At 29.0% G+C, this 12714-nt stretch overlaps 2 protein-coding genes across 2 annotated transcripts; one reads left to right on the forward strand and one right to left on the reverse strand.

The window, feature by feature from the left end:
- Positions 1 to 6348: 6348 nt before the first annotated feature.
- On the reverse strand, positions 6349 to 7661 carry BO95DRAFT_436305 (uncharacterized protein; the record flags this gene model as incomplete). Its single annotated transcript, XM_025585225.1, has 7 exons — positions 6349 to 6368; positions 6523 to 6574; positions 6873 to 6986; positions 7055 to 7147; positions 7220 to 7371; positions 7423 to 7576; positions 7626 to 7661. 7 exons carry the CDS (start codon positions 7659 to 7661, stop codon positions 6349 to 6351), a joined length of 621 nt encoding a protein of 206 aa, XP_025437329.1.
- A 1015-nt stretch (positions 7662 to 8676) lies between these two features.
- Positions 8677 to 9024, forward strand: BO95DRAFT_508231 (uncharacterized protein; the record flags this gene model as incomplete). The annotated part of the gene is made up of 2 exons (XM_025591283.1): positions 8677 to 8838; positions 8887 to 9024. Exons 1-2 carry the CDS (start codon positions 8713 to 8715, stop codon positions 9022 to 9024), a joined length of 264 nt encoding a protein of 87 aa, XP_025437330.1. The 5' UTR covers positions 8677 to 8712.
- Positions 9025 to 12714: the final 3690 nt, after the last annotated feature.

Here is a 12714-nt window from a genome sequence, read left to right on the forward strand (position 1 = left end):
AATATTATAATAAAAATATCTGCTAATAATTTTTAAAAAAAAAATCTTGTAAACTATCTACTAAAAATTTAAAAATTAAAATTCTATTTTGAAAGTTAGCTTTTTAATATATTAAATTTTTAAAAATCCTAACAGCTATTAGAAAATAAATATATTAAATTTTTTTATTTAACTGCTATAGTTAAATCTATAATATCTTTTATATATTATTATTAGAATAATAAAAATCTAGTATAAATTTATAAAACCAACTCTATTCTTCAGATTTAAAAAGAAAAGAAGTTTAAAATCGAAGATATTAAAAATAAGTAGACTTTTAATAATAAATAGTATTTTTAATTAAATAAACAAACTAGCTAAGTAAATATAATAAATAAATCCTAAAAAAATCTATAAATAATATTCAGTAAGCTATTTAAAATTATAAAAAAAAAATTAAAATAACAGAAAATATTTTATTTTTAAATATAAGAAAGACAACTAAATTTATATTAAATTATTATATTAGATATATTTAAAAATTAATACTAAAATATATAATTAAAATAAAAAATCTCTGTAAATAAGCCAGATATTTTTTAAAAAAGTACTAGATTAATCCGGCTAATTAATACTATTCTTATAAAAAATAAACAGCAAAAAATTAGAACTACTTTATTTTTTAAATATAAAAATCTTAAAAAAAAATCTTGTTGCTATATATATTATATATTTTATAGTAAATTCTTTTAAAAAATACCTGCTTGGTCCTAATTTATAAAAGAAATCTATTATTTCTAGATATTAAATAAAATATAGTTAGATTATTCGCAATAAAATAACAGCCTATAATAAAAAAAATAATAGAAAACTAGATTAAACTAGTAAATTAGCTTATAAATTAACAAAAAGTTAATAGAAAAATATATAATAATCTTAGACTTACTAGTACTGGTTAGTCTATACTTATAGTAGTAGGCCAGCTCGGCTGCTTTAAAGCCGGTGGCCAGAATTAAATAGCCGATCTAAATATAGAATATTAGATTTTAATCCAGATTCTAGTCGGAGATAGTATAATTAATAAAAAATTTCTAGCTCCAGTCCAGAATCTGTAAGAATTTAAGAGTATTTTCTAGTATATTAACTAAAGTCTAATTCTTATTAGTTTAATAAATCTTATTAGTTTAATAAATCTACCAAAAAGCTATTAAAATATATTTAATAATAAATCTAATTCTTATTAGAATATTATTTATATACTATAAATATTATAGTATTAAAAATACAGCCAGATATAAAATTTTCTATATTAATAATATTAAAATTCTTAATATTAGTTTTTAAGTAATATAAATAGAAAAAAATCTTAGATATAATAGGTATATCAGTTAAATAATAGCAAGTAATTATTAATATTATATTAAAAAATAATAAAAATAAGAATTTTAAGAAAATAAATTAATAAATAAATATTAAATAAATAATAAAAATAAGAGCAAAAACAACAAGAAAAATAAATATAAAAAAAAAATTCAGTAGAAAATCGAGATATAAAAATAAATAAAAATATATTAATTTTTTTTATTTATATATATACTTTACGTCGGATTTTAATCAGATTATTAATAAAATATATACTTTATTTATTATTTTAGAATCTTTTATTTATAAAATATATAGTTTATTAAATAATTCTTTTATTATTATAGTATTAAACTTTATTATTTAGAGAATACTACTAGCAGAAATATTTAATTAAAGTAAATAGTAAAATTATTTATAGCTATATTACTATATTAGATAGCCCGGCTTAACAGAAAAGTATAATTATTATATAATATTTATTATTATAATAGTTTATATTTACTACTATAACAGCTGCTTTAAAATTAATATGGATTTATTAAGATTTTAATTTAAATATTTATATTATTATATTACTTATCTTTTTTTTTATATAATATATTGTTCTGAGATTCTTTAGAAAAAAAGATTTTTTAAGAATTAGTTTTAAAATTAATAAGAGACTGCTTTTAACTATCTTACTTGCCTTGTCTAACCAGTATATCTACTGTATCAAGTAGTTCCTAACATTAAAACAAGCTTTTCTATATAGCAAGCTGTCTTTATACAGCTGTCTAGTTAATATCAGTCTTCTCAAAATCTTTAGTCAGATCCTGCTGTAAGTGATTATTTATAAAAACTAACATAATCGTCAACCGAGCGAGCCACGCAAGCGAGCGAGCCACCACCCCATGAATCCTTCTATCTTCAAGAACTAAAGTAATTCAGCGGTCAATTATACTACTTAAAATACGAAAATTATTTAAAGATTTGTTATATTAAGAGAGCCGAATCTGCCTTATCTTTAAAATTATAAAAACCGGTCAAGTTATCTTAATTTATAAAACTGCTAATATTTTTAATATTTCTTGCTTAACTTTTTAATACTGTATAAATAGTTGTTTATTTTATTAAGAAACTTGTTTTAATACTTGTAAACTTACTGCAAAAAAATATTTAAAAAGTAGAATTTTTTATTTAATATCTGCGGTATACTTCTAAAAAGCTCTACAGTTTAGAAAATAGCTAATATATTTATTTAAAAGCATAAAAATCAGAAAAGACTAATAATTATAAAAAAATAGATTATAAACTTTATTATATACTATAAAGTCTTAAAAAGTTGTTATTTCCGCTAGTTGAATATTAAATAGGCGAAGTATAAGAATTTATAAATTATATAAACCTGGTTTAACTATATTTAAGAGACTATATTAAAATATAAAATTCTTAGAAAAATATTTTTAATTTTAATAAAACGGGCTTTATAATAGACTAAATTGTAACAGTTAAAGTTGTTATTTAATTAAATTATTTAAAAAGACCTTTTTTATACAGCTAGATAACTGTAAATAAATAACTTTAATTAAGTATATCAACGCCGCCGGCTGAATATTAAAGCTATACTTAATTTTTAAAAAAATAAATTATATAGTAAGCTAGTATAAAATCTTAATTCCGAACAATTAAAAAATTAATATATTTTTAAATAGCTGAACAAGCAATAAAATCAGCTTATATAAATTTAAATATTATTTTATTCTATAAATAATCAACCGACAAATTATTAAATATATTTTATTAATTCTTAATAGCTATAAATTATATTTAATATCTAAGTTTAACAACTTATATTATATTAATTATATTATTTTTATTTATATATTTTCTGGTTTATTGTATTTCTACCAGCTGTTAGATATCTTTTATTTTATATCTCTTAAAAAATATATTATAGTTTAATAAAACATCTTGCATGTACCTAATATTTAAAGATTAATAAAAATAATTTTTTAGAAAAGTATCCAAAGATCTATACTATAATATTTAAAAAAACTAATATACAGAGTATTTTTAAATTTTTAGATTTAATTTTATACAATCTAAGCCAGATATTTAACAAGCTAATTTATAAGAATTTTAATAGCCGGCCAAGCAGCTAAAATTCTCGGTTAATAGTTTTAAAAATATCTGTTAATATAAATTAGTTTAAAAAATAAAAGACAAGACTTGGATAACTACTTAGTAGTATAATTAATATATTAATAAAGTCAGTCTTGAACTATATCTTTAAAGATACTGAGATATTATTAAACCAGATAATTTTAATAAAATAGAAAGTTCGAGAACTCCGCTGGACGTAGAGTGGCTAACGGCCAGGTCAGGTCAGGTCAATTAAAATTTTTATACCTGACCGCAGGTTATGGTCAGGTATAAAAATATATATATTCCTAACCAGCTTAACCTGCGGTTAACCGGTAGGTCTAATTCGCAACTAAGCTTATTTTAAAAGGCGGTAAAAAAAACAGAATATAGCTGTCTGATTTTGGCCTGATTTTAGCTTATTTCTATCTGATTTCTGCCTAAACTAGTCTTTTAAAGACTAGTCCAGGTATAACGGTTAACCGCGGTTAACCGTTCTACCTGACGGTTAATCTGATTTTATATCTTAACCTGACCGCCAGGTTATGGCCAGGTTAAGGTTAAGGTATAACAGTCAGGTTAATCCACTCTACCTGGACGAATAAAAAATTAAATACTAAAAAATAATAAAAAAATAAGCAGCTTACAGGCCTTAACAGCCTTACTATTAACAAAATAAAAAAGATATTTTAATATAAATATAAAAAAAATAAAGCTTTTTAGATTAAAGATTAAAATTAATCTTACTGCCGGGTATCTTCCAGATGCAGCGAGTACAGTATTCAAGAATATATATTTATATAATATATCTAAGTCAAAGAACTATATAAAAAGATGTTTAAAATAGTATAACTAAAGCTTTAAAATACTATATATTTGTATACAAATCAAAAATCCATGTTGGTGCTGCATTTGGTGGATCTGCTAGCTCGCTCGCTTGCGTGGCTCGCTCGGTTGACGATTACGTTACTACTATAGTATTATCTAATCTTACCCGTCGGTTGCGAGCTATCTTCCAACGTAGAATATTCTCCGCTTTCTGCTTAATATCGGACTAATAAAAACTGGGGTCGAGTATCAGGTCCTATTCTATATTCTTTACTACTATCCAATTATTCAGAGTCACCCTCCATTCGATGAAATAATATATATCAGTTCCTTCCCAGTCATCAACCCTTGTATCCCACTCTGGTACCGAATCTTGTTGTTCGGGTGGAGTACTGTATTACATGGGTACTCAGAGCCGTGATTATGGCTACAGCACCGAGGAGCATTGTCCGTAACCGAAATTTAGTGACAGTGATAAGCAAACACACTAGTTCGTTTGGGGTAATTCAAGCGTAGGGATTAGTGACAGTGATAAGCAAACGCACTAGTTCGTTTGGGGTAATTCAGGCGTGGCCCACTTTTTCTTTTTGTGTTCGCCTCTGCAGGAGCCAAGACCTCATATTCGTATTAACACTGTGTTTATAGTGACTGACTCAAGTTCCACCAAATCCAATGATTTTAGAGTCGGTACCGACAGCCACCCCGGTCCCGGAGGCTTGACATAAGCCTAACTGAATTGATGATACTCTTTCATTGGCTGACGTTGCTTTAGATTGATAATTCTTGAAATTCTTTCCAATTAGCTTACTGGGGTTTGGGGGCGCAGCGCTTGCACAAATCTTCCTTCTATCGTTTATTTTGTTGTCACTTTTGCGCGTTGATTTAATTACAGGGCCCCTGGAAATGAGACTCTTCTGTTGGGTCGTATTATAATATTCTATACTACGTATCGCCGGCCCGGCTATCAATCCTTCCCTTCTTTATAAACATCTGGGCGAGTATATAAGACTTAACGCTCTATAGCGTTACTCCTAGTGACGAAATTAAAAACATTTAATATGGTTTTCTACTAATCTAGATGCGCCATTATTCTAATAAAAAGCGTGGTTTTACAATAGGTTAAGTGTAGAGTGTTATCGAAACTAGCTTATATAGAGGAGTGGCTAGGAAAACGCGGCCTAGGACGTAGTACTTTATGCTGTATCTAGTAAGTTCAGCGTTTATCAAAGGATTTAGGATTAGTCTTGCTGACACGCATAATTTAAACGAGACCGCCTTAGATGGCCTCTAGCGTCCGCCGCGGGACCCCTTACTACAAACCGCAGAATGCTCCGAAGAAACTGTCGCGACGGTTCGTCACGACTCAGCTATTAATATAGACACCACGTAGTTACGGATTGACCCCACTCAGACGACAGAATCACCTTCGCCAGGCGGGATAAGGTGGCGTCGCAGAAACTTCATAGCGCCAGGCGTACCACATCGTCCCGGCCGGTCAGCTTGACTGTAGAGAGAGTTTCTCGTGATAGGAAGCTCTCACGCCTCTTCCACGCTTCGTCAGTCGGCACGACTAGACTCGGTTTTGAAATAGTGGGAAGAATTCGTATAGTAGGGACAAAACATTAGTCATTGCATTAAGTAATTGATATTGAAGTCTTAGTTATGTATATAGTACCAGAACGAAGGTAGCAATCGAAATTCCATAATGACGATATAGTGTCAATCTAGCTTTCAGATCCCTTTAAAAGATGCGAAATCTTCAGCCTTTTACATGAATATGGATATGAAATGTCACGTAGATGAGCCGGAGCCAGGCCAGTAGGCACCATAAGGGGTTCTTTGTGTTTGATACCGATAGACGCATGAAGCCAGGCTACTGTCGTGGATGCTGGTGCCAGGGATCAACATCTCCGATGGCAGGCCATAGATCGTCGACTGTTCATTCACGCAGAATATCGCGTAGTATGTTGTGAGTTATTCTACTTCGGCGAACACGCACCACTTTTAAATATTTGTTTAATGGTGGCTCAAGCAAAGAGTACAGCATTTATTAGCTTAAGACACATCGATTAGTCCTATTACAAAGTATTACAAGCTTGGAGCAGAGAAAGAAAAACTATATAATTATTGATGTTCAAAAGAAGTGAACGGGAAAAAATTGGCGTAATTAGCAAGTTGAGACCCTGGTATAGGAGGGTTGCAGATGGTTTGCTGGCGGGAGATACATACGGCTTGAGCCCAGAACGGCAATCGTTGATGGAGGAAGAGAAGCATTTTTTCTCTATACATTGGAGTAAAAGCTAAATATCGATCTCGGTTTCAACGACCTAAATACAGGTAACATTCCTCTTTTCTTTCCATAGCCCTCCACCTCTATTCAACTGGATCCACTTTTAAAGCAGCATCCAAGATGATCAACCCTTCGCTACACCTCCGAGACAGTCAAGGGCCCAGCGAGGGAAGGGGCAATACAAAGTGTTATTCCACTCAAAACCTCTAATTCGCGAAAGCAGTGCGGTCAAATTTTCTCCAACATCCTATAGCTTAAAAATCCTGTGGGACGAAATGAAAGCCTGTACAGTGGACCAATCTCGGCATTTATGGACTGCATCCCAGCCATTGGAGCCTTGAAAGCTGGCATTACTGAGGTATCTCGGTTTTTCGAGTGACAAATCGGCACTGCACATGACGGCCTAGGAAGAAGGTTTTTAGTCTCAACTTGTCCCGGTTCTGTTAGGTGTAATCGCCAGATTGAACTTACTTGACGGAGATATTCCACGCAGTGCGTACCATGTTTCAGTGTGGTAATGTTGCCATACCTCTCCCAGTCGAGGAGTATATGTTTCAATTCGCCCTGACACCTCCATGTCAGTCAAGACATTATGCTTGGTATTGACACATCCCGGGAAAGTAATTAAAGACATACAACGCAGTGAAGCTGGTGAAGTAATGATATAACATAACCTTCACTTCGCTCGGATAACGGATTGCCGAGATGGAATTTCTGCAGAGGAATCCCCCCCGAAAGCCCATATTTCGCAGGCTCAGGTATCTCAACCCAAGCACCTAAAAAGTCACCTGTTAGTCATTTATAAAACGGCATAATATGTTCTTCGACATCTATCTTACCATTATATAAATCATCCCAGATGGTATGCAAGGGTGAGAGCGGCGCATTCCAGGCACCATCGTAGGGATCCGTGACTTCGTAGTCATGGTTTTCCATAAACAACGTGTCGACAATAGGTACTGAATCAAGGCAAATCAGCTTGAAGCCTTGCAACTGTATTTTGGGAGCCAGCCCTAAGCGAAACGACTTACTGTCTCCATACAATTTCATCAATCCGGGATGAATCAAATTGGTACATGTTGCAGAAGCGCGATGTGTGATATACATGGCGGCGCCAAGAAGGAATGAAGCAACCACAACTAGGCCAACCCAGCCATAACCCAGAATATCCTTTGGACAAGAAGATATCGACTCCATGGGCTGCCCGCAGTTTGAGCAGGAAGATTTGCCATTGTCCACGACTATACCGCGTATAGGCTCATATTTTCCGTTAGCCGATTGTCGGCTTTTGAAAGCATGCAAAGAGAACTTGAAGATCATATCAAAAGAGCCTGCTATGTAAAGTGAGCCCGTATATTTGGTACAATTGATTTTATACTTGCAAGGCGACTTTGCCGGTGTTTGTTGTCCTTGGGAACTCAGGACTTCCAAGAAATTTGCCAGGAGTAACAAGCACGACATTGACCTCCTCGGCCTAGTGCATTTCCCACCTTCTTTAGCCTTTCGAATTGTTGCTTCCGTAATCAGATATTGCTAGCGGTTTCTTGAGCACTGAGAAGTTTAGCGGCTATGGGGCCAAATACGAGGCTCTAGTCTCTGTAATCGACTCGTGGGCGCATTGTGGATCCTTCAAGAGTCCTTCAGGAATCATGAACTCCCAGCCAGGTAAAAAGAAATGCAATTTTAACCATCTGCTAGTGCTTACCCGTCCTTTTTTCGGACATTATCGGATCTTATTCCACAATAAAACAATTTTCCCTCCGGATAAAGATTTATGTCTCAATTCACCGACGGCATTCACTCAATACGCTAGTCCTCAATTCGCCGGTCCTGATAGTGCTGGTTCTGAATGCGCTGTGATTGGAAAGCGTGAGGAAACAGTCAAAACTCGGCCTTTAAGTCGTCGGAGAGTCAGGCCTGATTCTTGGAATTCGATGAATATAAATAGTCCGTCCGGCCTTTTCCTCTAGAAACTGTTCTCTGAAGGCTCACAGATCAAGCATAAACAAAAGCAAACCTTGAAGGTGATTCTCATTTCGAACGGACAGCCAATAGTCGCTGCTATTCTAACATCCTGAGATAATAGCAGAGCAATTTGTCAGGTTTTTTTCACGTGAAATTTCATCACCATGAAATCCGTTCTCGTTCTCTTTGCCTTGGGACTCTTTTCCAGCCAAGTATCTGCCTGCGCGACCCCGGGCGATTATTGCAACGATTGGGGCGAGACTGCTTGCGAATGTAATGAGGGTTACCTTGTAAGTTATTTGGATAAATTGCTCGTTTTCTTTTCTGACATTTTGCAGTTGGAATGCACTCCTGTCCTAGCACCTGAGATTGACGGCGAGGGTGGTGAGACAGAAGTGCTCTGGGGCAGAGTCAAAAATTGTCCCGTCCCAGCCGATGGCGGATTACAATGTGTTAATGGCGCTTGCACATCTTAAGGGTATTATTCTCACGTTTCTAAAATCGTTTCTGCTTGTTTGGAGCTGAGTGTACACATCAATCCATTTGCTCCGAACATACTTGTGCTATAGTGAAGATTGAAATTTATTCAGTAAGGCTGGGGTAAAAGCGCTGTGTATACTATTATTGTAAAAGCTTAAATACATAGGAGAGTAGAAATAGGCTAAATCTTATACCGTATAGTCAAGGCCAGGGCACTGGCAAGATAAAAATCAGCAACCAGTATCACGGTCTTCTCAGATGCCTTAGGAAAGCAGAATCAACTGGGTGCGGCAGCAGTAGTTCTAGACTGTAATCTACAGGTTCTAAAATCTCGATAAATTAGTATTAGCTCGATAAAGTACTGGTCACTCTATAAAACTAAGCTTATAATAATTTACTATACTATTAGATTAGTATTTCAGCTAGCATAGAAAAACTAAAGAAGCACAGAAACAAATCATAAACCAATAATAATTTTTAGTAATAGTATATCTATTTTATAGATAATCAGAAACTTATAGAATAAATTAGATTAGTATATTATTTTAACTATTTACTACTCAGCTGGTAAGTTAAAAGCCCGAGATACTCTACTATAACTATAATAAATACCAGGCTACTACAGAAACTCTAAAACTAAAGCAGCCGACCTAGAGTGGCTAACGGCCAGGTCAGGTCAGGTTAATTGGAATTTTTATACCTGACCGCCAGGTTATGGTTAGGTTAAGGAAATTTTTATATCTGACCGCAGTATAGCTAAAAAAAAAATAATTAACTGTTTTAACTATTCTTAATACTAAGACTTGTCTGCTATATTTATTTAAGTTCTAGCACGGTTAAAGTATATTTAGATTAAGCGGTTATTAACCTGACCATCTTAACTATTGTCTAAAAGTATATAGAAATAAGCTTTTAAAATTAGAAAAAAATAATTAAGAAAAGTATTAGTATCTTTTTTATTTCTATTTTAAAGAATTAATCAGAGATTTTTAATAGTATTAATAAAATTTAGCTTTTTATAAAATTATAGTTCTTACAGTAAAAAATATATATAAAAATATATAATTACAGCTCGGTTTAAGCTGTATATCTTAATTATAATATATAATATTAGAAAAACTGTATATTTACTAATAATCAGACTATTAAAAATAAATATACTGTTTTTATTCTATTATTCTTCTTCTTACTTTAGCTTAGATAGTTTATTATATTTTTATTTTTATCTAAAAAAGCTGAATTGTCTGTATAATAGATTAAATTTAAAAAGAAATCTGTATAATATTATTTATATAGTTTTTTTCGGCAACCGTACTTTCTAATAACTACTTTATTAAATACTAGATACTATAAGAATAGTCTATTATTTTTATTTTTTTAATCTAGTTAACCTTTTTTATTCTTTTTACTTAGTTAATTTTTTTAATTTATTTAATTTTTTTAACTCTAAGTATTCCAGAAACTTATTATTAATTATACTAATCTTATTTTATTTATTTAGTTTAACTAATTCTTTCGTGTAATAATAATATATATTCCGAAGTTTTTTTATATTTTTCTTCTTTTTTCTTTTTTTTTTTATGCTTAAAATTCTTATATCTTAGTACTAAATAAATTAGTTTTTAATTATTTAAACAGCTTTTATAAATATTGTATTTTTTATAAAGAACTTTATATAAGTCTTTTTTAGATTTTTTCTATAAATATTAAAGTAATCTGACTAACCTAACTAATCTAACCGACTAAAATAAATAAAATACAGCAAGCGTCTTAGCTATATTTAAAATATAATAGATTATATTTATATAAAAGTATATTTTAAAATAAAATAAACTGTTTTTGCAGAATTTTCTATTTTTTTTTTTCTATAGTTATTATTTATAAAGTAGTCTTAGAATTATAAGTTAATTACAGTTATCTGGCTTATTTTTAGAGAATATTATTAAATTTTCTTTTTCTATTTTTTAGATATTTATAAACTATAATAATATTTAAACTAAGATAAGCTTTTTAAGCCAGATCTTTTCTTTTTTTTTAAATCTTTAGATTATGTGTGTTGTAAAAAATTGAAAGATTATTTTATATCTAATTTATAAAAAAAAATATTTTATTTTTTAGAATTAATAGTAGAAGACAATTTTTTTTAAAGCCTGTATATAAATTTGAAAACTATTATTTTATTTTAGTTAAAAGAAGATATTAATAATATAAAATAACTTTCAGAAAGATATATTATTTTTTAATAAAATTTTTTATATTTATTATATTACCTGTCTTTATATTCTGTAACACCCGGAAATTAAAAACTTAGAAACTAATTTTATAAGCTATTATTTTTACAAGAATTATAAAAAGAAAATACTATTAATAGTATTTAAATAAATAATTAGTTAGATACTAAGTAAAGGGCTATTATAGATATTTATTTATTCTTTTAATATAAATCTTTTTTAATTATTATTTTTTCTAGGTTTTTACAGTTTATAATAAACAGAACTTTTAGAATTAAGTTTTATATTTTATAATTATCTATTATCTACTATTCCGAACTGTTAAGTATATTTAATTTAAATAGATAATTAATTTTATAATTTTATTTTTCTGCTGAAAATCAAATTTTTTTAATTAAGTACAGATTAAAGAATATTTCTTAAAATTATTAAAAAATATATATATATAGCTGTTATTAAAGTTCTTAAATATTAAAAGAATATTAGTTATAGTAAACTACTAAATTAGTTCTAATTAGAAAATATTTCTTATTTTAACTAAATATTTTTTAATAAAAAATATAAATTATTATAAAGTTTTATTAGGCTTCCGACTGGTATTTAAATCTTATACTAGTAAAAATCTAGCTATAATTATTTTATTAGTTTTATACAAATATAATTTATTCTATTAATTATTAGATATAATAACTAATAATACTAGTAATAATAGTTTAATATTTAGTATAATCTTATCTAAACTTTGGATTCAGCTTAGCCAAAGCACCCAGCTTTATAATACTTTATTTAACCCTAATCTTGTAATAATTATTTAAAACTAGTATTATATATTCTATTTTATTTATATAATTTAGCTTGTAGTTAATATTTTTCTGTAGAAACTTTAGATTAAGGCCTTAAATAGTACTATCGAATATATATAAAAAAATTATAATAAAAATTTTAAAACCTTTTCTGGTATTTTAAGAATTCTTAAAAAAATATATTCTAAAAGCTATTTATAAAAGATTAATACAAAAAGCTTCTATTATAATAGAAACTATTTAAATTAGTCTTTTATAAACGGGTTCTAAAGGTTTTCTTTTAATAATAGCTAATAATACTAATTTTTAATTATAGATTCGGAAGATTATACAATTTATAAATATAAGCTTTTAATATTATAAAAAGTTTTAGTTTATTTAATAATTTAAATTAGGCTTGGTTTATTATCTTTTTTTTAACTATAAAACTTGCTGGAACTTAATCTATTTTATAATTTACCGGATATTTAATTTTTATTAAATAATTAATAGTTTTATTTAGTATTATAATTATAATAATATTAATTATTTTTATTCTACTATAATTAAATAGAAATAGATAGAATATCTTTTTAAGCTTTTATACTTCTTTTTTTTTTTATATTATATTTATCTAAGAACAGTAGGCCTACTGTTTATAAAATTTATAATA

Source organism: Aspergillus brunneoviolaceus (genome assembly GCF_003184695.1).
Source record: "Aspergillus brunneoviolaceus CBS 621.78 unplaced genomic scaffold BO95scaffold_90, whole genome shotgun sequence".
Taxonomy (NCBI): domain Eukaryota; kingdom Fungi; phylum Ascomycota; class Eurotiomycetes; order Eurotiales; family Aspergillaceae; genus Aspergillus; species Aspergillus brunneoviolaceus.